This window comes from Hemitrygon akajei, chromosome 15 (assembly GCF_048418815.1).
Source record: "Hemitrygon akajei chromosome 15, sHemAka1.3, whole genome shotgun sequence".
NCBI lineage: Eukaryota > Metazoa > Chordata > Chondrichthyes > Myliobatiformes > Dasyatidae > Hemitrygon > Hemitrygon akajei.
In genome coordinates, this window is record NC_133138.1 from 48,848,242 (window position 1) to 48,872,153 (window position 23,912).

Consider the following 23,912-nt stretch of genomic DNA (forward strand, 5'->3'; position numbering starts at 1 on the left):
TCTCTCCCCTTCATGTTGACCTCATGTTGATTATTAAGCAAAAGCTGGACTCCAAATGTGAATGACATTCATTAATGGAGTAACAAATGATATCTAGCTAAAATGGTTGACTCCACCGGAATAGGGATAGGGACCATACTTGACTTCCCACAAAATATCAGCATCTGATGCTTCAAATTCTGAGAAAAAAGTTACATGAATGACCTCTTCAACTGCACATCAATATGCTTTATAATGCAACATGGCTTTAGCATGCAAGAGCCATTTAAGGACTCTTGTTCTCAGCTTTCACCTCAGCAACTGCCAAATTCAACAGATTTCCCAAACTTCCAGAGCGAGGCTTCTAAATACCTTACCATCCCCTCTTAGCATGAGGAATTCATTCTCTAATTTACTCATCACCATTTCTTCTTCCCAGCGAATGATCCCAATGGCAAGAGTTGCAATACCTGACCCTTAACCTACACCATTATCCCCAACCATTGCCCCAAAAGTTCCTTCCAGGTGAAACTTCAGCTTGTACCATTTACTGTACTCACAATGAAGTTTCCTCCAGCCTGGAATGGGGAAACAGTTAGGACATGACTTGCAAATAATTATTTTCAGTACACGAGCACCACAATCATTTTCCAATACCATTCACTCCCATCCCCTACTCACTCATCCTACTAGTCTTGAAGAAACTAAATACAAAACTTGAGGCAAAGTAGCTAATTTTTCAACTAGATACCTGAACCTTCTAGACTTCTTGATCTCAATCATTTCTGATCAGGACCATTCCCTTTTTCCCTCCCTGATCACAACTCTCAGGAACAATACTGCTATTTGCACTTACACCTCCTCCAGACTCATTTTAATCTCCATTTAAGCTTATTAATATCCATTTAGATTGGTACTGTCACACATTTTACCATTTAATCTGTCTTCTACCATATCACAGCCGTTTTTCCATTTTCCCTTTCATATTATTATGCTTCTCTTCCTGAAATTAACTTGCATCTTTTTTCTCAGTTCAGATAAATCACGAATTTAACAATTCAAGCATTAGATTTCAGATTTCTACCATCCCTCTTGCACTTGCAGAGGACTGCCATTTGTTTTAACACTGCAGCAGCTGATTGACCTCACCTATTCTTATATCTTTTGCATATTTCAATAATTTAATTTTACTTGCTTAAATAATTTGATGAAACACCTGTCACATCTGTTGTCTTTTTTTGATTTTCAATTTCAAAATACCTTCAATGTTGAACATACATAAATACAATGTTTTACTTGGATCTCAGCAAAAGTTTGTTCATTGGAAGCAATTTTCCATTTAATTTTTATGATCCAGCTGTTTTCAGAACAGATGTACCTGTTGGGCATCATATACATGAAAAGATTTTCAATGTAATCATTAACTTTAAACACGTTTTATTGCTAAACACTGATGAAAGCTTAAAAAATCTTCAGAGTTTATTTTCAACGCGAAATATTGTTCAAATTTATTTCTCATTAACCTCAACACCTGAAAATGGGTACAATTAAACAATCTGATTTATGCAACTTTTAGACTCTACAACTCTAATACTTAGTATTTTGAATCTTCTAGTTGTTTTCCCCACTGCCATACTACCTTCAAGAGTGTGGTAAAACATTGTCAATGCTTGATAAAAATATGAAAAAACTGGGTGCAAAACCAGCAAGATTCAGAGAGTCTGGACAATGGCTACTGATAGATTACTCGATAATGTGGTGCTTCACATCTAAACCCTAACTTGACTTTATCTCATCCTAGCACAAATTAAATTAAAGACAGGAAATGACTATTGTAATCAATCTTTTCCATTGCACAGAATGATTTTCTTTTTGAGTTCCTCTCTCCAGATCAGGAGACAAGTTAGTGATATCCTTTAGCTACGTTTTGCATCAGAATATGCATTTTCTTATGCATCTGAGGAAGAGATGAGAGAAAGCATACAGCACAGAACATCACAACTTCAGAAAGCTAGTAGGTTATTGTGCAAGAAACTTGTACAAATAATCATGAGACGTTAAATTATTGATTAGTTGCAGCCAAAGGTCAGTCTAGGAGAGCTGTTTGACAAAAACAAGGAGAGAAAGTACAACATTGAAAATGAAGTTGGGCATAGGCACATCAATGGTTGTACAGATTTTGTTTTGCTGTTTACTCATGCACAAGATGTGGACTTCACAAGCAAAATCAACATTTTTTTTTTTTTACGCATTATTGCCCTAAAGGTGGATTTGGAGTCACACTTCAAACAGACTAGATTAGGATGAACTCATCTATTAGAGAATTTCTTCTCTGACAGTTATTAGTAAAGTGAAAGGGGTTTTACATCAATCCATTCTGTAAATTGTATTTTTATTTAATTCTGATAAATTCTCCCAACTGCCATGTGGAATCTGAGATGGCTCTACCTCGATCAATTGTCCAGAATTCCAGTTACTGTTCCAGTAACTGAACCACTGTGCTAGTGCATCCCACCATTTTCCATTTGCTAAAGAAAAGTTTAATTTAAGAAAGACCAAGAAGCTTTGTTAATTTGACACCTATCATACACAGTAAGTGTATAATGTTTCAAAAAAATGAACCAGGTGCTGGGATCTATTACTGAGCTAGTTGCATTTTCTATTATGCTAAACTTGGAATACTGCAAACACTCTGAATGTGGTAACTGAGCCATCTACAACAAACTCAATGTGGCTGATCTCAAGGCACAGAAGAAACTACAAGGTATAGCTTGTCAAGCTAAAGTTTTCAAAGGCATCTTCCTTGGAGGTCTATATAAAACAGGTAACTCAATAAAGTGGAACAAAGGGTGTTTTTCCTGCATCACTTTGCAAGACAGAAGAGGGTATAAATATTTCTATATACTCTGGGATATCATCAATAGGACTGAATGATAATGATTACAGTTCGAGCCAGTATACAGAATTTATCCATAATCAAAATAATGCAATTGGCTTTGGATTAAATAAAATTTTAATAAAAAGATTTAAAAAATACTGTCCACCAGTATTCAAATACTTTAATCTTGTACGTGTCCTTCCTTTTTGCAGTTGGGTTCTCTACACTAAAAGAACCATTAAGTATAGCAAACAGAGTTAAAAAAACACCAAAATGGAAAATTTGCTAACAAGGTAATATGGGAATGCAAGATAAAGGTGTACAGACACCAAGATCTCAACTTAAAGTACATTATATGGTTAACCTTAAAACAATGAACAATATATTTTGGTGGTACTAGTTAACTGATAAATTAGTAGATCCTGGGTTGATTACAAAATAAAAGAGTTTGAATAAGTACACAGATGCAAGGGCTATGGAGAACAATGGTCTAGCTGAGGGTCGATGGGCCTAGGCAGAACAATTCAGCACAGACTAGATGGGCCAAAGCGCCTGTTTCTAAGCTGTGGTGCTCTATGACTGTTGGTCAGCAAAACAAAATGAATTGATAATACTCTAATCCAGTAGCAGGAGTTAACACTTCTAGTCCGAAGTATGGGCCCACTAGAATCCTAGTAAATGATATGTTCATTACGTTTTGTCTGCTACAGGATGGAAGCCGCTTCTTAGATTGCTGGTGTAACAACTTAAGATGGGATATGTCTAGTAAAGAACATTAGCAGGGATACCCCTCTTCAAACAAGCTCACAATTGTATCTTTTTAAAAATGTTGAATTTCTACTTCTCTACATATAAATGTAGCTTTTGTAAGTTAGTTTCTAATTAAGAGTGGCTAAATTTTATGATTCTCATACCATGCCCAATGTGGACCTTAAAGGACTTCTGAATATTCAATTCAAACTTTCATGCTGAACTGCCAAAGGGGAATAGTGGGCTGGTCTGGGGTGTCACCTGAATGGTCAGATTTCTGATGACATGTCAGGCATGTGCTTGACCACATTTGGTAAGTTCCTTTGATGTCTCCAATATTACAGTTATGTTAGTTGCAGGTACACAGCTGGTCTTTGAAAGACAGATAACACATACCTTTCAGCCAAAATTACAATGACACACGCCAGAATGGCCAATTTGTTTCCAGCAAAGTCTTGGCCACATCAAATGCAACAAATATAGAATTCTTCAACACTCAGACACTGACTTCAAGCCCAGCCACAGTCCAATGAAATAAAAAAAATAACTGCAGCTGTTACCTTTTTTAATGAAATTAATATGTACAGGACCAATTGAGCCCATGATTGTGGACCCACAAAATTATCCATAATTTGGCTAACTCACTTAGAAACTAATGGGCCATTCGAATGGGTAAGGCAAGCACCACGTGCAAAAGAATGCTATTCCAGAGTTAAGGCTAAAGAATCCAGTAATGAAGAATAATCGTAACCCAACCCCGATTTCACTGTAGCCTGAATTGGGAGTGCTTTGCTCCTTACTAGCAATCTTTAAAATGCAATGCATCAATTCTCAGTATCGATGTCCGAACTTCAGAGTAATTTAGAAGAAAACCAACTACTATAGATTGTTGGTTGCTGGTTTCATTCCCAGTTGCATGTAATGTACAGCATGGGGTAGAGAAATAAAGAGTTTCAAGGTAAGAATCTCACCTCTAAGTCAGCAGTAGTCTCACCTCACACTCAGTAAAAAGTTAAATTTTTGTAAATGCAGCTACTAATCCTTCCAAGCTTAAGTATCATGCTCTTTATTATGAGGTCAAAAACAACTTTCAATTCCTTTGAATGAGCCTACATTTTAAAATCCCGTAATCCATTTCATCAGCATCTTTACACTAAACTATGTAGAATCACAATAAATTTATCACATCCAGGTATACTAAAATGACAAATCAAATTAAATTTAACAAAACAGAAGGTGTTCTAACAGCCAAGTAATTCTTATAGTGATGTGTTAGGCTATTTATACTATTATACTACCACTAGGTGCCACTATAGCAATTTACAATTGCAACCAGAGTTCTAAAACCCTTCTTACAAATATACAGCAACAGCCAACTAAAAGTACACTAAAAATGTCCAGTAAAGTCAAGCTCCAAGTTCAAGCCCTCACTGTAGCAGAACAAAAATCAGTCTTAAAAAAATGAGTGGGCTAACAAGGTTTCATTATCTATTTGCACTAATTAATAGATGGAGCTCGTGATCTAAATATACATCACCTTAACAATATTACTATCGAACAAAATATAACTCAGCACAAGCCCAGCACATTTCATTGTGAAATTAGGAAGAATACCACCTTGGTAACTTACTTACAACCAGATAACTGTCTAGTTACTTTTCACAACTATGTTATTTGCTAGGTAGGACCTGGAACAGCAACCAGTATTACATTTTTAATGGTAGTTAATTTTAGTTTAAGTGCTGTTGGAAATTTTATACATATCAGAATAATTATTTTTGCAATCACAAATATTAAGGCAAATGACTAGCCTCTGAGATTGTCACTAGTTAAAAAATTTTAACAATATCTTAATGATATAAGTAATTACCACAGTAGGCAAAAAAACTGAATTATGTTTCCTCTAAACAAATTTCCTTTGAGATGGTAAATGAACTTGAGCATTTCAAGACCAAAAAAAAAGGCAGGTTTATAAAGGTTTAAATAACAAAGGTTTAATTTTTTTGTCCATTTCTGAAAATCAAACAACTTCTTCCTTATTTGTGATTCTTATGAAGTATGTGGGGAGATGGTATAATTTCATAATTTACATTCTACAAAAATAATGCATTTTGATTGGGATAAACTACATAGCCAAGTTTTCTGAAGCATTTCTATAATGTGAAATAAGAGGTTCAGTTCCATTTCTAATATTCTCTTGATATCAAAATACAATTTGATTTCATTTTACTGAATTATTTTAATAAGGGATGTACTGCAGTTATAGAAAAATTCATTCAGTAACTAATTTATGGGACAAATGCGCTTCACTACACATGCTGCAACAAGGGGAAAAGCACAATCTTAACATTAAAAATAAACTGACATTTTAGTGGTTGGCTGGGACATTCTTTTTTCCTGGAGCAACTTGGTTGTGGCTGATTTAAGCCAAAATAGTCTCCTAGTAGTTTCTTATATTTCAATTCAAATTTAACTGTAGCAATAGAATGTGCCAAAGTAGCATTACTTTTAATAAAATATGAAATAAAACTGTCCTCCAATTTAATTCTTTATTTCAGCTTTTTTGTAGCTTAAACTACCGTAAAGACAAGGTCAATAAAGATCATATTAAATCACAAAGTTTAAGGGAACAAATGAGTCCAAATTGAGATCATGTCCATGTACTGAAATAGTTCAAGGGCAAAACAGGTTTTAATGTTTGGTAACAAACTCCCTGAAGATATTTTCCATTTAACATGTGATATTTAATTTTCAAATTAGTTTACCATTAATTTCAAGACCATTTAACTTTTTTTTCCTGAAAACTAAGAGTGACAATGAGAGGTTGTGAACTTCGAAGATCTGAAATTAAAGGTAAAGGCTGGAAGTGCAAAGCAAGTATCTGATAGACAAAGAAGTGATGTATGACCCTTGATTAGGGCTGTTCAGTTGTAATCGGGTATTAAAGTCAAAATGCACACTTTAGTTTATCTTTCAGATACTAATTGAGCTCTGCACATCCAACTTTCAAATGACAAGAGCTACTTAAAAAGAATGGCAATTTTTGGCTGGCTTTAAACAGCATTGCAGTAGTCTGAATAAAGCATTGTATCTACAGTTGTCTCTCAATAAATCTAACAAATTTCCATTTGCACCTAAAAGCTAGTAGATGTGAGCAAAGGCAAAGTATAAAAGAGGACCAATTCTCAACCCACCTGCCATGATGTCATCAAGAGTGTCAGTTAGCGTCTGTGCTGGAGTTGCAACCATTAATCCATCAGATGCTTGAGCTAAGAGTCCCTGTCCAAGTCCAGCAAGTTGTGCCTGTCCTAACAAAGGCTGATTCACAATTACTCGCTGTAGATCAGGTACGTTAGTGATAGGATAAACAGAACTAGCAAAGTTTGGAGATACTTGTGTTGCTAAAGGTTGAATAGGAACAAACCCCATTTGGGTTGCAGGTGGCTGCTGCTGGCCATCTCTGTGCAAGATGGTGTCCACCTGAGGCAACTTTGAAAAGTCTTCCTCTGGCAGACATTCACCAGTCCCCACCTGAGAGAACAGTCCTCCATGTGGGCATTGCTGTTGTTGTTGCTGGAGCTGAAGCGTCTGCTGTTGACCCTTGGCTTCCAAGTACTCTTTGGTAAACTGCTGCTGAGTTTTCAGCTGCAATTCCCTTTCAACCTTTTGCAGCTCTTTCAAAATCTTTTTCTTCTTCTGTACTTGCTCTTCTCTGCTCTTTTTTAGTTCTTCTATCTTGTCTTTGGTTAAAGTGTCTCCCTGAATCAATTCTAGTGACTTCAACTGCGCCTTCTCAATAGCGTTAATTCTTTGTCCCAGCTCTGTCAGCTTGCCTTCCGTCTCTTCCACAATGCATTCTAAAGGCTGGTACTGGTGGAAGGGCTGGACATCCTGTTCCGCTACCTGCAGGGGACTGGACTTCTGCTTGGATGTACCTAAGCACACGAAAAATGTTTGAAAAAATGCCATGCAAAAATTACTTACCCATGTGTAAGCAGTGTAAACTTTTCACCACATTGTGGCTTTTATTCAGTCTAGCACTGAAAATAAACTTTTCTACATTTGCTTTGTTCAATCTAATGAAGAATTTGAATTCCATATCAGTTTGCAAGTTTTCGGAAATTATTTGTAATCATTTTTTTTGTCAGAGAAGAAATGGGAAAGGAAAAAATAAAGTTTCCACAATAGAATTTCCAGAAATGATATTTTTGATAAAAGGATTAAAGTACAATTATAGTAAAAATAAGGGGTAACATTAAGACTTTGTTTTGAATACTACAATTTTATTGCCTTAAGATTGACAATTTTTCCCGATTTGTAGTCTACATGTCTCTTCCCCAACTACTGCAAATATATTTGAATTGGTCTTCAAATAATTGTCTCCAAGGACAACTGTATAAGGCTACTATAAAACTTCTGAATCACAGTTAACCTATTTTTCATGGGACCATTTCTTCGTCAAGCACCAGAAATGTGAATTATACATTAAGATTCAACTGAAGAGCTGAAGAAACAAACAAAATCTGAATTATAACTTGAATCCCCAATTAATATTTAATTTTTGAATTGCAAAAGGCTTGTAACTACAAAATAACTACAATTCAAAATATTGTGAGTGCATGTTCTGAGAGATTCGCTAGATTTCTTTTAAAGATGTGTCTGATTAAAATTATACATTCACTTTGAATACTGTAACTTTTGTCTTCTGTGAACTGGTGCCGCATGGAAAAAGATCCCAATGAACCCGAAACATGCAAATAATTGATGTTTCCAAATTACATTTTTCCCCCTGCAAGTCAACTTAAAGATTGCAGGATAATTTCGCTGGATGGTCTATTCTTTCATGTAATATCGCTTGAGGCAGTACAGAGCCAGTAAAGTTCCAGATTTCATTTCTGTTGTTTATGACCTCTGCTGATGCAGCAAAGCCAAACAAGTTCTGGTTACATGTTGCCACAGAACCAAAGCTCAGTAAGATGACAAACAGTTTGGAACAGTTATTTCCTCAAAAATATGACATGATCCTTGCTGGGAGGGATGAATGCACTCACGAGATTAAAGTAATTTTTAATGGCCTTCTGCCCATATTCTATACACAACTGTCCCTCAGCTATTAATGCATTCCCAGATCAACAAATATCATTTTTTTAAAAATCACAATCTTTCAAATGAAACCTCTTCCTTCATCTCCTCTAACACAATAGCAACTCCCAGAAACACTACATTCTTTGATTCTGAACTCATGATCTCTCCACCAATGTCAACCATACCAAGAGCTACCTTATGACTCTACTCTAGAATTCTATCTCTAAATCTGTTTTCTCCTCTCTGTAAAAGCTCGGTCTCATGAAAGATGCCTGACACATGTCTAAAGTTGCAGGGAACTACCTTGAGAAATCTTGCTGCAAAGATGCTGTTTAATTCTACATAGGCCCACAATAAGAACAAATAATTGGACAAAGAGCCCAGGAAATTTTATCATATGCTATAATACAGAATATTTGGAGACAGAATTGGTGATTAAATAAACACCAATTTCCAGAAGATTGGCATTAACTTAAAGTGCTGTTTGAAAAAAAATATTCGATTGGCCAAAGGCAGATTTACTATGTCAGTACTTTAATATCATTTTCACTGAAGATATGGGGAGGAGAGGGAAAAAGTGCATTAGTAATAAGGACAATTATCAGAGCTCAAAATGCATAATTTTTACCAAAGAAAATAGAAATATTGAAGCTTCAGGGCTGCCTCAATAACTGCATAGGTCACACATATTGTTGATGGAAAAAGAATGCATTCTAGCTAATCTTAATTGTTTATTCGGCAAGGAAGCCAGAATTATTCCACAAAAATGTATTACTTGAGAAAGCTCACAGAAAGACTTTTTTTGTTTTGAAGTAAGTTTATTAACAAAGATCCAAGGCCTGTAATGATTTCATGTTATCACCAATTGACTAATTGGTATCACTGACAGACAGCAAATTTCCAGCACAAGTTAATTTTTGTTTTACATAATTCATTATGGTACTGCCATGATTTGCTTATTGAAAAATTAGTGCTTCTATGCAAAACTATTGGGCAATATTATCATTTGCTAAAATGTATCATCAGATAACATTTTCAGCCTTTATGCATGCTTGCAAAAATAACAAGTGATGGGAACAATTTACTGATTTACTTAAGACAATACAAAATGGATTTTATTTGGAATTTGCTTCTGGATATCCTTAAAGTTTTCTAAGGAGGTCACTTTTACTAAATCTCTGAAACAAAAGTAAGGATACAATTAAGATGAGATGGTTTGTATCTAATTAACATGCCATGACCTTGCAACTGATGCTTTAAATATTATTTAAAAACTGACAAGGGGACATAGAACTGAATGCTCATATAACTACTCCATTTTGAACAGTTAAAAAAATCCTTGTCATTATTATGGCATGCAAGTACCTAAAATTTGGAGAAAGTATTGGTTATCAGATTGAAACAGCAAACTATGTCTTTTAGCTCTGCAGATATTAGTTTTTAAGATTAATCTTCATTGAATTAACATATTTATAAATAAGAGCTCATTGCTACAATGCTGCAATATTTGGAGAAAAGTTTATATATTTATTGGAAATAAAAGATGCTACCTATCAGTATAGATTTTTGTTGGTTATAATTTAAGAACAAGTCAAAATGTTCAATATTTGTGATAAAACTAAATTAAGCCTTGATGAAGAGTAGCAAGGAGATATCTGTGTATCACACTCAAAGCAGGATGTTTTCATTAAGGCAGTTTGTTCATTTCTGCATTTTTGTACTGAACATCTTAAAATGGAACTGGAAAAGGCTGCTTTCATACCATTGTACCAGTGTGATAAGGATTGTCACCTGCTGTGTGAAATCTCAATCCTAGGAGTACATTTCACACTGCATACAGGATCCCATATGTGAACCTGTTACAGACCTGTTACAGATGCTAACAACAGCTCTCCTTTTAAAACAATGTTCAGACTATGTTGTTTGGGTTGATGCATTTAAGTAACCCTTGTAATTTCCATCAACAGTTAATAATGCAGTAGAGTATCTGCCTTTTAAAGACCTGAAAGGGATTTGACAAGTCTTATTCATTTGGAAAAGCTCAATATAAAAAGGAGGCAACCTTTTGTCACCAGTGTGGCTTAAATGCATTTCAACATTAACCATTTCAATTTAAAACTGAGGATTTTACAATTAAAACTGTTAAGGTGAAACAACTGCATACTAAAGCTTGGACTTAAATGCCATGAATGTTCTCAGTTTGTTCAATCATGGCTACCACTGCTGGTTTCTCCTTCCAGGAACTGTCCAATTTAGAGAGGTTATGTGCTAAATGGGATTAGAATAGTTGGGTGCAATTACCAGTGCAGCAGTGATGGACCGTTTCTTTGCCTTATGCCTCTGACACTGAGCTTGGCCAGAATAGGCCTTCCACTGTTAAAGTCCGCAAACCCTTCAGCAGCATATCTCTTCATCCCTGCATATGCTACAACTAAAGCTGCAACACTGAAGGTAATCTAAAATAAAATCAAACAATTGCATTCCCTGGCTGCTCAACTTGTTACCTATTATTTTATTGCAGCCCTGACTTGTTGGTCTCAAGACACAGTTTGAATATTGCAACCAAGAATTTAAATTCAAGTTATATCAAAATAACTAGAATTTAGGGTGAAAAGTTAGCCTCAATAAAAGTAGCTAGTAAACTACTCAGTTGTCATAAAATCCCATCTAGTTTATTCATGTCCTTCAAGGAAGAAAATCTTATATACATGCAAATCTAGACTCACCAAGTCACTGAATCTTTGACAACACGAGTGAATCTGCAGATGCTGGAAATAAATTAAAAACACAAAATGCTGGCAGAACTCAGCAGGCCAGACAAGGGTTTCGGCCCGAAACGTCATTATTACCTCCTCCCATAGATGCTGTCTGGCCTGCTGAGTTCTGCCAGCATTTTGTGTTTTTTTATTTTTTTCACTGAATCTTTGAGGTCAATATCAAGAATTGTCATGTTAACAGTGTCAAATTCCTTTCCCTCTCCCCATCCCAGGCAGAACAGGAGTAGACTTCTGCTGGTCCTCATCTATCACCCTAACATTCTCTGCAGCTTCTGCCATCTATAAATGGAATCCCACGAGCCACATTTTCCCCTCATTTCCCCGCAGGGAACCCTCTCTCTACGTCTCCCTCGTCTGCTCATCCCTCCCCAGACACACTCTCCTATAACAACAAAAGAACACCTGCCCCTACGCCTCTCACATCACCACCATCCAGGGCCCTAAGCGACATTTGCAAGTGGTGCAAATTCACTGGCATTATTTATTGCATCCAGTCCAGCCTCCTCTAAATCCCCTCCAGATACAGTGACCACTTCAACAGCATCTTCACTCTACCACAGCCACCTGGATCTCCCAGTTGCCAGCGACTTTTATTCTCCTTCCTATTCCTATACTGGCATGCCTGCCCTCAGCCTCCTCTACAAGTTAAGGGTATATGCAAATTAGAGGAATTGCACTTCATATTCCACCTGGATAGTCAAAACATGAGGGCATGAACATTTAATTCACCAATTTATCGCCTCCCAGCTTCAGATATCATTCCCACTCTTCCTCTCCCTCACCTGAATCCACTCCTTCCCTCCCATCACCTTCTTATACTTTCTTCTTTCAGTCCAGATGAAGGGTGTTCACCAAAATGTCAACTACCCATTTCCCGCCAAAGATGCTGCCTGACATGCTGAGTTCCTCCAGCACTCTGTGTGTGGTGTCAACTGGAAAACCTTGACCAATCTGTTCTAATGGTAAAGACCTCATTAATTTCTCAAAGGAATCCCTAACTGGTTTCTATTCTCAGAATGTAATGAAGATACTCACCTTTACATCTAAAAACAAGCATCCATAGGACTTTGAATTTCCATCTTTTGGCAAAGGCAAGCATAGTATTGTTCCCATTATCAGCACCATTCACTGTTGTGGAAACATCACAGTATTTCCAAGGCTAAACTGAGTGTCTTTACACACTCCATTACAAATTCCATTAATATATATCATATTTATCTAAAGTAGCAGTTGACTACTATCTTTCCTTCTTATCTAAATATTTCACGAGAGGGTAACAAAAGATTTTACCAGAACAAGAGCATAAAAAGTTTCCCACTATAGGTTAGGTACTCTATCCAGATCTTTCAATGTTTGATGGGTTTCAATGAGATACATCAATGAGTACGGGTGAGCTCCTCATGTTACCTATTCTTTACCAGAATCATTCATATGAACCTCCTCTGGACCCTCTACAATGCCAGCACATCTTTTCTTCGATACGGTGCCAAAATCCCTCACAATACTCCAAATGTGGTCTGACCAATACCTTGTAATTCCTCAATAATACATCCTTGCTCTCATATTCTGGTCCTCTTGAAATTAGTACAAACATTGCAAAAGCCTTCCTTACCACCAACACAACCAGCAAGCTAATCCTTAGAGAGTCCTTGCACAAGGACTCCGAAGTATCTTTGCACTTCTGATTTTTGAATTTTCTCCCCAGGTAGAAAATAGGTCCAATCACAACTAGTTGAAATACTTGCAATTTTGTTATTTTTTACCTGGCCTAATCCAATGATTACCCTAAATCTAAAACATGTTTGAGGATTAAACACCAAATAACTGCACCCAATGGTCTTGACTTTCTTAGTTATCTTGTAACCAAGAAAATCATCTTGAGCTTTCTAAAGTACTAAGACAAGATGCTATGAGACAGCATAATCCAATGAAAATTTAAATATTTTAATTGGAATATGCACCTAAACAGAACTGAATCTGACATGACTGGGTCTATCAGTTATGCTATTCAGCTTACAGGCTCTACACCAGCATTCCTTATAATCGGGCTTGCTGGTCATGTACAGCACTACTAACTACAAAGCTAGCCAACTCAAGTTTTGGATCAAGTCAGTTGTGGAAAGTTGATTCCTTCCTACCTATCCGCATTAAGATTTTAATACAGGACCCAAAGGCACACTATTACTAACCTTCTTCCTCATCTTCCCAACTAGTTTAATCTTCAATTGATAATTACATAAGAAGCAAAATTCAAGCCCTGAAGATAATGGGAGACAATTGGAAATACTCAGGAGTAACAAAGTGCACAACAGAACTGATGAGCCCATATACTGTGCTGTTGAATACAGCACAAACTTCACATTTCAGTTTGTAACGTGGCATTTCAGTAAAAACTGCTTGCTGCTGCAACATCACTGAAGGATCTATACACAAGTTATTTTGTGGCCTTCTTTGATTAAATATGTTCTAACAACTGCTAATAGAAACTTAACTTTAAATAAAGTTCAAAATAATGAGGTATTTCAAAGGACTTTACAAATAACCGTTAATAAAGGTGCTGAGATAGAGACAATTAAAATTTGGCTGACTTAATTATTGAGATGATTACCTACAAATTATCTATGAGTTCATTATTAAAGATGGAAAGCTCTTGGCAATCCTTTCCTTACATTTTCACCAGCCTCCCCCCCACTATAACCGTAGGCCATGGCTTTCAGTATTGTAGAATGACCTGTGTATAACAGCTTAATGCCAGGCAGACATCCAAACAGCGTATGTACCAAGCTTCCTCATCAAGTGCTTAACCTAGGTCTTTCATTTGGCAATTAGGATGACACTACCTTTAAGTACAAGCTAGAGTTATCTTAATACAACTGTTTTCTCCTTTTGTCAAAAACTTCAGACCACAGTTCAGTCCTACAGCTCTCATGTAGAAACACCCACCGCCTTTTAATGCATTGGGATTTTGATAAAATTAAATAGGGAGTAAACATCCCTAAACATACTCCAATGGCTCCTATTCAGAATTCAAGACAGCCATCTACTAAATGCCCTGGTTAACATGGTGAGCAAAGCATGCCACCTACAAGTAAATCTACCATTAGTGATCATTCATCTTGACAAAGTAAACTAATCTTACAGAAATGTTTCAAAGACAAAGATATCACAACAACTTTGAAAGACCTGAAGATAACATTCCTTGCGACAGCTGACAGCTGATAAATGCCTCTCATCTCTGACACAAGAAAGCACCAGCTCTTCTAACTATCCTTATAAAAATACTGGACTCAGTACATAACTTCCATTAAAAAATTATTCATTCCCGAAGTTTCTAGCTTCTTCTTGGGGTCTGAATAAGGAACTGGGTCAAGATGTTTTCTCAGTCTTACAATATAAAATGCCACGAAGTTGAGAAGTCCACTACACATTCTGCACTATTCAACTCTACTTTGATTCTATCTAGATCTCTTAAGCAAACCACATACAGTATATGCTGTGCAGGCCCTAAAACTATTTTTCAATTCACAAGAACTGAAGTGAGCTGTATATATAAAACAGCTAGCAATAAATACCATCTTGATCTTGCACCTAGGTTTGTGTGCCAGGCTTCCTCTTTAACTGCTTTGCCCAGATCTTTATTTGATATCAAGAACGACTCTGAGTACAGGCCAGTCATCTCCATGCAATTACATCCACTTTTGTCAAAAATCCATCCCAAATCTCAGTCCTATATTTCTTGTGAAAAGAACTTCATTTTCACATAGAACTACCTTTAATGAAATCACAATTTTGATATATTAGCACATCTTGCTCAAAGTAATAGCAAGATTTCCTACTCTCTAGCCTTAAAGTGACAAGTTAGTAGTTCCTAACAAAGGTTTATTATTGCCATCATCCCACCATTTAAAATTGACATGAAATCTATTTAAACCTGCCAATTGACTAAACTATTTGACAGTCTACCAAAAATCCATGAAACTTATTTTGGGCAGAAAATCTTATTTTAAAAAGAAACACAATAGCATTAAAACTTCAGTTAACTAGAACATCAAGCTTAAATCATGCAAAAACTACTCATGGGGTAAGCTTCCTTCATTGAAATTTGTGTTTGTTTCAAATAAAGTCTACTTCCCATATTCTCTTTTATTGTAAATTCTTTAAGACTCAGACCCCTAATGATTAGAAGGGAAGTACAAATTTACAATCCACAAGTAACATGATACCCTCCCTCAACCTATTAAAACAATCAAAAACTCACCTTTATTAATTACAGAAAGAGAAGCTCCAACATTTGCTGGAGATTGATCAGGCTCTTGGGGTGGAACTACCATGGCGAGAGCTTGTACTGGTACCCTGGGAGCCTGGGGAAAAAATTACAGAATAAGCCAGTTATCATATAAACCCACACATTCATCCAAAAATAGTAACTATTTTCAGATGCAATTCAGATTATTCAAACATTCCAATATTTATTAAAGCTTTTTAAGAATCAAAGCCAATCATGGATGCAAACCCATTATATCTGTGCCAATGCTTTGAATAAGCAACAAGTTTCATTTACTTGTTATTTTTCTATAGCTTTACAAATTGTTCCCTCTTTTAAAGCATCTCTCCATTTCATGGAGATGATTGGTTAGTTGTCTAAATCAGGAGACTGCTGTTTACTGATCCTTTTGCAACTGGAAGCAATCTCTTTTTTTTTGCCAACAGTTCCTTATTGCCCAAAACCTACCATGACATTAAATATACAGATTACTTTTCTTCCCCTTAACCTTCTAAACATTAAAGAGAAAGATGTCAATTTCTCTCATTTATTCACATAATTGAACTTGTGCATCCCTGGTACCAACTTATATTATATAACTATATAATCTATATAAGCTATACAAATCTATATATAACTTACATAGATTTATAAAGGGCATAGCAAGGTAGGTGCTGGAAGAAAGCTTGCCCTGAGTGGCCAGTCTGGAACTGGGGGGAAAATCATTATCAATGAGGGAGTGCTATTTTGAAAACTCTTCATGAATCTTTTGTATTTTTTACTCCACAGTACTGTGATTCCTCAACATACATCCACAGTATATACAAGGAATGACTAACAGGGCTTTACAATATAAAAGAAATCAAGAGATATGAGAGTTGTGGGTAAGAGTGATACTATAATCGGAAATTAATTTTGATTTAACTAAACAGCAGGACAGGCACTGAGTCAAATATCCTAGTGTTATTTCTTTATCCGCTTTAGTAAAAATACTAGTGTTCATTGTGCACCTATTGCAAATTTGAGCCAAGATAAGCAAAACTGAAAATAGAGCAATTTATAGCTAACAGGCTTAAAATATGGGGTTAAAATGAAGTGCATGCAAGTTTATGCAGTAATAGTTATAATCAACCAAAATTTCAAACTTTGACAAGAATATCTTGAATATATATCAAGGTTACACACCCAGGTTAATGCATCTACTCACTTTTGTTAGTGGGTATTCACAATTGGCTTCAAAAACAAATTCCCAGCTGGAAAAATCAGCTTAAATGAAACGGGTAATTTAAATTTACTTCTGCAGTGGAAGCAATATAAATTGAAAATAATTTGAAACCTCACCTGAGACTGATCATGAGAAGGTGGTGTGAGCTGAGCCACATCTGGGCCTGGTACAGGCAAGATGTTGTTTGGATAGTCTAACAAGTATGACACTACATTTGTATGCCCTCCTTTAGCAGCTTCTATGAGCATTGTAGAGCCATCCTGAGGAATACAAAGTTAGTTTAATTAAAGGAATTTTGTTTAGCATTTCCTACATCAGAATTCCATGCAAAGTGTAGTCTACAAAATTTGCCCTAAAAAGCACATATTCAATACCTTTAATCGGTGTGTAGGATCAGCTCCATGTGCTAAAAGGAGTTCAACAACAGCAAGATGTCCTCCAGCACATGCCAAAGACACTACAGTGTGATCATTATTAGCTGTAGCTCTGTTCACATTGGCTCCTAAAAAGATAAAAGCCAAGTCATTATGGAGCAATTGTGGCTTGATAATAGCAGTAGCACAGCATATTTACTTAATTCCTGTGTTAGAAAAATCCCACAGTTCACTCATATCCTTTTAGAGAAAAAACATCTTTACCATTCTAACCCAACTATAGCTCTAGATTAATGGTAATACAATAACCTAACCTGCAACGCCACTTAAAGATAATTCTTATGACATGTAGATCACATAAAAGAACAAAAACAGTTGCTGTGCAGTTACTTGTTACAAAAAAATTACTTTTAGTTAAGCAACTTTGCCTAGTTGGGCACAACGCTATTGAGGTGGCTGAAGTAAGACAAACTAACCTTTATACTTAATTATGAGCCAAGTAAATCTAGAGCAACTAAGTAAATAATTAAAGAAATTTAAAGTACATAAAGTAATTGCTTTATGAACCTCTCAGACCTATGTTGTTTTAACTAACACTATGGGATAATATATATTCATGTCTGAGAAATCAAAGGAAATTTGAAGAAACAGAAGAAACTGAACTGTCCAGAGAGCTGCTAAAGTCAAGTTTGAACATAAATACCAGCAGTGATCAGCAGCAACACTACATACTACCTAGCTGTTCAGCAATCAATTAATGTTGCCAATAAACTCCAAAAGTGTTTTAAGTGCAGGAAGAACAAGGAGATATTAAAGAGAAAGACAGGACAAAAATAGCCCATGCGTGAAGGTGAAGGATGTGGGACAGTTTCCCAATTTTTTTGGGATTTCACAAAGGATAGATTCAATGTAAGTGGTGTAGTTAAGGTGAACAAGAATTGGATAGGATAAACATAGGTTAAAGACTTATCACCTTTGAAGATGGATAAATTGGCTGGCCCTGATAAAATGCATATTAGGCTGTGTTAAAAAGAGCAAGGGTGGAAATCGCAGAAGATCCCACTGTACTTTTTTTAAATCCCCATGGTTACAGGAGTGAAACTTAAAATTGGAGGGCATCATTGTTATAAAAATAAATCAAGAAATCAAAATCCAGATTAACTTCAGTTCTGCCAATTATTAGAATTCAGGTGGTCATGCTCAACATGCTTGATTGAATTCTTTTGTGTAATGAGGAGGGTTAATGGGGTTAGCAAATTTATGAGGAGGTTTGACAAGTCCAATATGGCAGACTGGTCAAAAGAGTAAAAGCCTATTGGATCCAAGGGAGATTATCAAACTGAGGTAATAGTTGATGCACATTTCTACACTGAAAGGTTATTAAAAATAATGTTCCAAAGGTATGAACAAAGATACAGATGGCTTGGTCATCTGGGCAGAAATGTGGCAAATGGAATTCGATTAAATTCTGATGTCTTCAGAAGACTAAAGAAATCGATTTAGGAAGAGCAGAATTAGAAGTTGGTTTAATATCATTGGCATTAAATAAGTAGCACAAAGAAGACAGCAAAATAAAGTGAGCTGGTATACATGGGTTAACTGTCTATTCAGTAATTTGATGGGAGTAGGGAAGAAGCTGTTCCTAAAATGCTGAGTGTGTACTTTCAGTCTCCTGTATTTCCTCCTTGTTAAGAGGTAATGCCCTGGGTGATGGGGAGGCCTTAATGACAGATGTTACCTTTTTGAGGCATCACCAGTTGAAGATGCCTCCAATGCTGGAGAAGCTAGTGCCCACAATAGAACTGGCTGGGTTAGCTGATGCAACAAGGCAAGGGCGATGCATTAGGTATGAGGGGTAGGAGCAGGGTAGAAGATGTGTGATGTGCAGAACTGAAAAGGCCTTTGAGTTCTAGCGATCAGATCCTTCAAGGCTGCTGACACATTGATAAAATAGTTAAGAGACATAAGGAATGCTCTCTTTTGTTTGCCGAGGGCCATGTATTTACATAGAATGATAGAGCACCAGTTAAATTGTTGAAATATTGAATACAATTCTAATCAACATAATAAAAAGAAAAATAATTGAAATAACAAAATTATAGTGATGTCAATACTGGAAATTTGCAGCCATGAAGAAAACAAAAACGACACAAGATAATTTTCTACAGTAGGGAGGTTGAGGGAGACTTGTGGAAACTAAGGAGAAAGAGAGCAAATTGGAAGGATCTCTTCTACCCTAGAATCAACAACTTGAAATGAAACTAAAATTAGAAGAATTTTCAACAGTGGAATATATTTCTTTGACGATTTGGAACTGGAGGCAGAAACACTGCTGTGAAGTTTGAGGCTCTTCTAATAAGTGCAATTAAAATGGACAGAAACATTAGTGATAAGGATCCAGAACATTTCCTAAAAGAGTTGCAGAGCCACAAACCATAATGTTTTAACAATGTTTATGACTCCTTCCATTCCAGTCTTGCTTAAGGGTCTCAGCCCGAAACATCGACTGTTTATTTCCTTACATTGATGCTCTCTGACTTGCTGAATTCAAGCATTTTGTGATTGTTTACCTAATGTCAGGATCATCTCTTTAAGTTCAATTTAAGTGAATTTAGAACAACCATCAAGCTTTCTTGCAGTGCTCTTCCACACTTGAAAATACTTCCAAAAATCACTAACAGAACCCAGATTGCCTCAATCTAAATCTGGTTTGCTATTAAGTAAACAGGTTTCCCATTGTACTAATGGGATTGGTAAACCAAAAGCATATTTCTGATATCTGAACAATATTACTTGTATGTTGATTTGTCTCTCAGAGAAAACTGATTAACATTGTCTTAAATTCATGATAGAACTTTATTTGTCATTTCTGCATTGAAATATACAGTGAAATACATCATATGCATTAACAACCAGCATACATGAAGGTGGGTTATAAACATCAACTGATGCATTAACTTTTAAAATTGCATTTTATAAATTGGACTTTCAGGCAGAAAGTGGGGAAGGGGGAGAAAAAAAAGTTTATAGTCAGGACATTGTAGAAGACAAATGACAACTGGTTCACCTTTACTAATGAGGAATTGTACTGTACACAAATGTCCAGCTCTTGCAGCTTTCATCAGTGGTGTCCTCCCACCTTCAGATTCATGTTCCTGTTAAAACAAAGGTTTTAGGAACCTCATGAAGAGCCTTAAGCAGAATCTAATTCCGTAAAATCTACATGCAATTTAATGAAGTTGTCAAAGTACTCTGAAGTTCCAAATAATTCAGTAAAGTTAAATTACAGCTTTCAATTAATTATATTTCAAATAATTGAATGCTAAAAATAGATTTATATATTATAGTCAGTCAAATTACCATGTTAGCGCCTACCTGTTGTGATAGTTTAATGTTACAGGAAATTTTAATTACCAAATCAGCTCCTGCTTGCAGAAGAACATCAGCAACATCAGTATGCCCATTTTCACAGGCATAAGTTAAGGCTGTATCCCCTGTAGCTGTTGTGGCATGCACATTCGCCCCTAATAAAAGCAAAAATTATGCATACATTAATATAGACAAAAATTTATTAGCCTAAGCATTCCTAAGCATTTACAACTTAGATTTAAAATGTAAATTTTGAATTATAAATTTACATGATAGAAAAATGTCATTGGATAAAGCTTTATAAAAAAAAAAAAAATTCAGAGTTCTGTTTCTACCTCAGATGCCAGGTTTGAAGAACTTTGTTATAAAAGATAGTAAATCGACAGTCTTTCACATTTGGGCCTTTAGTCTTACTATTTGAAAGAGATACTATTTCATCAATTACAACTACTTTTTCTTTTCAACCCTATTATAAGCACAACTGAGTTTTAATTATTAGTATTAATAAAATACAGTCTTAATATGGTAAACTGCTTTGCTTTAAACAACTGATTAAAGATTATTTTGGAAGCTCAAATGTAATGTAAGACAAGGTATTATAATTGCTTTTGTTCCTAGCAAATTTGAACACCAAAATTAATGCACACAAGTGTGTGTTTGGACTGAACTACACATTTATCTCAATAGAGATGCCAAGTTAAAATATCTGTTCTGTTTTAACAATTTGCCAAAAATAAAAAGTCAAGATTCGTAACATCTGCCAACACTTTCACCATTTCAAGAAAAGTAGCAAGAAGTGGCAAGTCTTGTCCATACTAGCATCATTGTAACAGGTGTAGAAAGAAAGTTTAATCAGATTCCACCCAACGTTGCTGGGGGTCTAAGTATTAATTGATTTTTGTTTATCTTGTTTTATGATATTGATGACATTAGTCCTAATTAATTAATTCTATTATAGTACTAATTAATGTTTCTCTTGTTATGACATTAACATTTTAAAGTTAAATTTAAATGTCAATTTTGAAACAAATTTTACTTAACTAATGTCAACTCTATTCCCTAATGTCAGTTTGCACTAAGGCTTCTAGAGCTCTCAGATCTGATTCCAGCTTTGAACCCAGCTCTGTTTCTGAAAATAATCATAATGAAGGACAGATACATATATGATGTATCATATATGAAACATATGATGTTCAGGACATCAAAACTTGCAAAATACTGTGCATTAGGAATGTCAGACTGTAATACAAAAATTCCCAGAATTCGTAAAGTAGAAAACCACTAGCAAATCAAAACATACCTGACGCAAGTAAATACTTGACCAATTCAAGATGACCTTCTTGAGCAGCCTCCATCAATGGCGTAGAGCAGCCCAATTCAATGTCAGCTCCCGCCTTTATTAAAAAATCTGCAACTTCCAAGAATCCGCCACAGCAAGCTAGTGTTAATGCCGTTTCCTGGGTTTCTTCTGTCTGCGCATTTATATTGGCTCCTAAAAGAATCCCAGTAGGGTTAAGTTATTTATGAAGTCCTGGTCAAGCAGAATTATGGCTGATCATCTACCTCAACACTAAATACTAAAACATTCAATCTCTTCATGACCCAGATTCAGAATTCTTAATAGGAAAGCTCTCATCAAGCATAGCCTTTAGCTAGAAAATTTCTCAACAACAAACATGGCAAGGCCATTTTCAATTTTCACCTCTCACGTCCATCTAATATCAGTCATGAGAATTTTTACTTGTCTCCTTAAGTACATCTTTCTCAGAATAAAGAGAAAACTACAGCAGCATTTCAATGGTGGTCTCAAGGTCCTATATAATTACAATTCTGACTACACATACTATTGGCTCATCATAAAAATAAGTATAGTTGCATTTTATACAATTTACAGATTCACTCTTTGTTAATAAGTTGTATACTCCCAGTCCTTACAGAATACCCATAAGTTCCTCAAAAAACATTTGTCTTATTTTTTTTTACTCACTTAGCCCATCAATTTTCTATTGCAGCCTTTCTGCATCCTTATAGTAACTTAACCCATATCTGAATACAACACTCAGCCCTTCATGAAACAGATTATTTATCATAGCTAAAACTCCCTATAACTTTAACATTAAACATGACCTGCAAATGGAAAAAGCTTTACCACAGCTTAATTAGGCAAATCATCTTAAATCTTAAACTAAAAGATCATGACTTTAAATATTTGAAATAAAGGTACATTAAATTGGTCTAACAAGCACAACTGGATAATTGTTCATAATGAAAGGCTCAATGGGCAATTAAGGCTCATTTCAACATGCTTTTACATTCTTGCCTTAAAAAGGTGGATTTGAATCAAAATTAAATGTATATGGAATGTTCAGTTATTAGTCAATTGTTTCATTACAGTCTGTCAATGAGTGTTATTTCTGAATGCAAGAGATATTTCATACCCTGAGCAAGCAGCAAAGCTACCATTTCCTCATGACCTTCTCGTGATGCTTCCATTAATGGTGTATATCCTTCATCATTTACTTCTTCAAGGTTGGCTCCTCTTTCTATGAGCAAAGCCGCTAGTTCCACATGACCACCACAAGCAGCAAGAGTCAATGGCGACTCAAAAGAATCAGCTGGCATGTTTACTTGAGCACCACTATCCAAAAGAAGCCGAGCTACTTCAACATGGCCATCCTGTTTGGCAAAGTTAATCGTCATACATTAATATCCAGCACATTCCATTGCAATATTCACAGATCAAATGCACCTTCAAATATATAAAAATCAATCATAACTCCTGGAAATGTTCAGCAAATAATGCTGTATTGAGAGAGGAATTGTTAAGTGTTCAGATCCATCCCGTACCAATGACTCAATTAGAAGTAGAAATGATCCACTTAGTTGCTCAAGCCAATGGACGAGATATGCCAGATATGGTCTTATCCAATTGAAGCCTAATGAACTATGTTCATGATTACCCTAGCAATGAACAATAACATCATTTGATGTTCCTATCACTGAAAGTACATACACACAGGCCTTTACCATATCATGAACTAGATCACCCTTACCACTCTACTTCTCACAATTTTCAATACTGTTTAAAAAAAAATTCCTGCCAAAATGAACAATTTCACATTTATGCAGATTGTACTCCATTTGCCAGATCTTTGTTAAGTCAACTTATCCATTGCTTCCTTATGTCTTCTTTACAAGTTATTTTATGAAG

General features: G+C 35.7%; 1 protein-coding gene across 12 annotated transcripts in view; it reads right to left on the reverse strand.

The window, feature by feature from the left end:
* ankhd1 (ankyrin repeat and KH domain containing 1) overlaps positions 1 to 23,912 on the reverse strand; it is a 139,961-nt gene that overhangs the window by 41,868 nt on the left and 74,181 nt on the right. For 10 of the 12 annotated variants that reach the window (XM_073067542.1, XM_073067537.1, XM_073067533.1 and 7 more), the window contains 8 exons: positions 23,140 to 23,377; positions 22,002 to 22,193; positions 20,747 to 20,856; positions 20,400 to 20,487; positions 17,333 to 17,460; positions 17,075 to 17,218; positions 15,728 to 15,830; positions 6,802 to 7,542 (listed from right to left, as the gene is read on the reverse strand). In XM_073067542.1, coding sequence (XP_072923643.1) covers positions 6,802 to 7,542; positions 15,728 to 15,830; positions 17,075 to 17,218; positions 17,333 to 17,460; positions 20,400 to 20,487; positions 20,747 to 20,856; positions 22,002 to 22,193; positions 23,140 to 23,377 — 1,744 coding nt within the window. The remainder of the gene's footprint in view (positions 1 to 6,801; positions 7,543 to 15,727; positions 15,831 to 17,074; positions 17,219 to 17,332; positions 17,461 to 20,399; positions 20,488 to 20,746; positions 20,857 to 22,001; positions 22,194 to 23,139; positions 23,378 to 23,912) is intronic. The other 2 variants (XM_073067541.1, XM_073067540.1) reach the window with 1 other exon arrangement.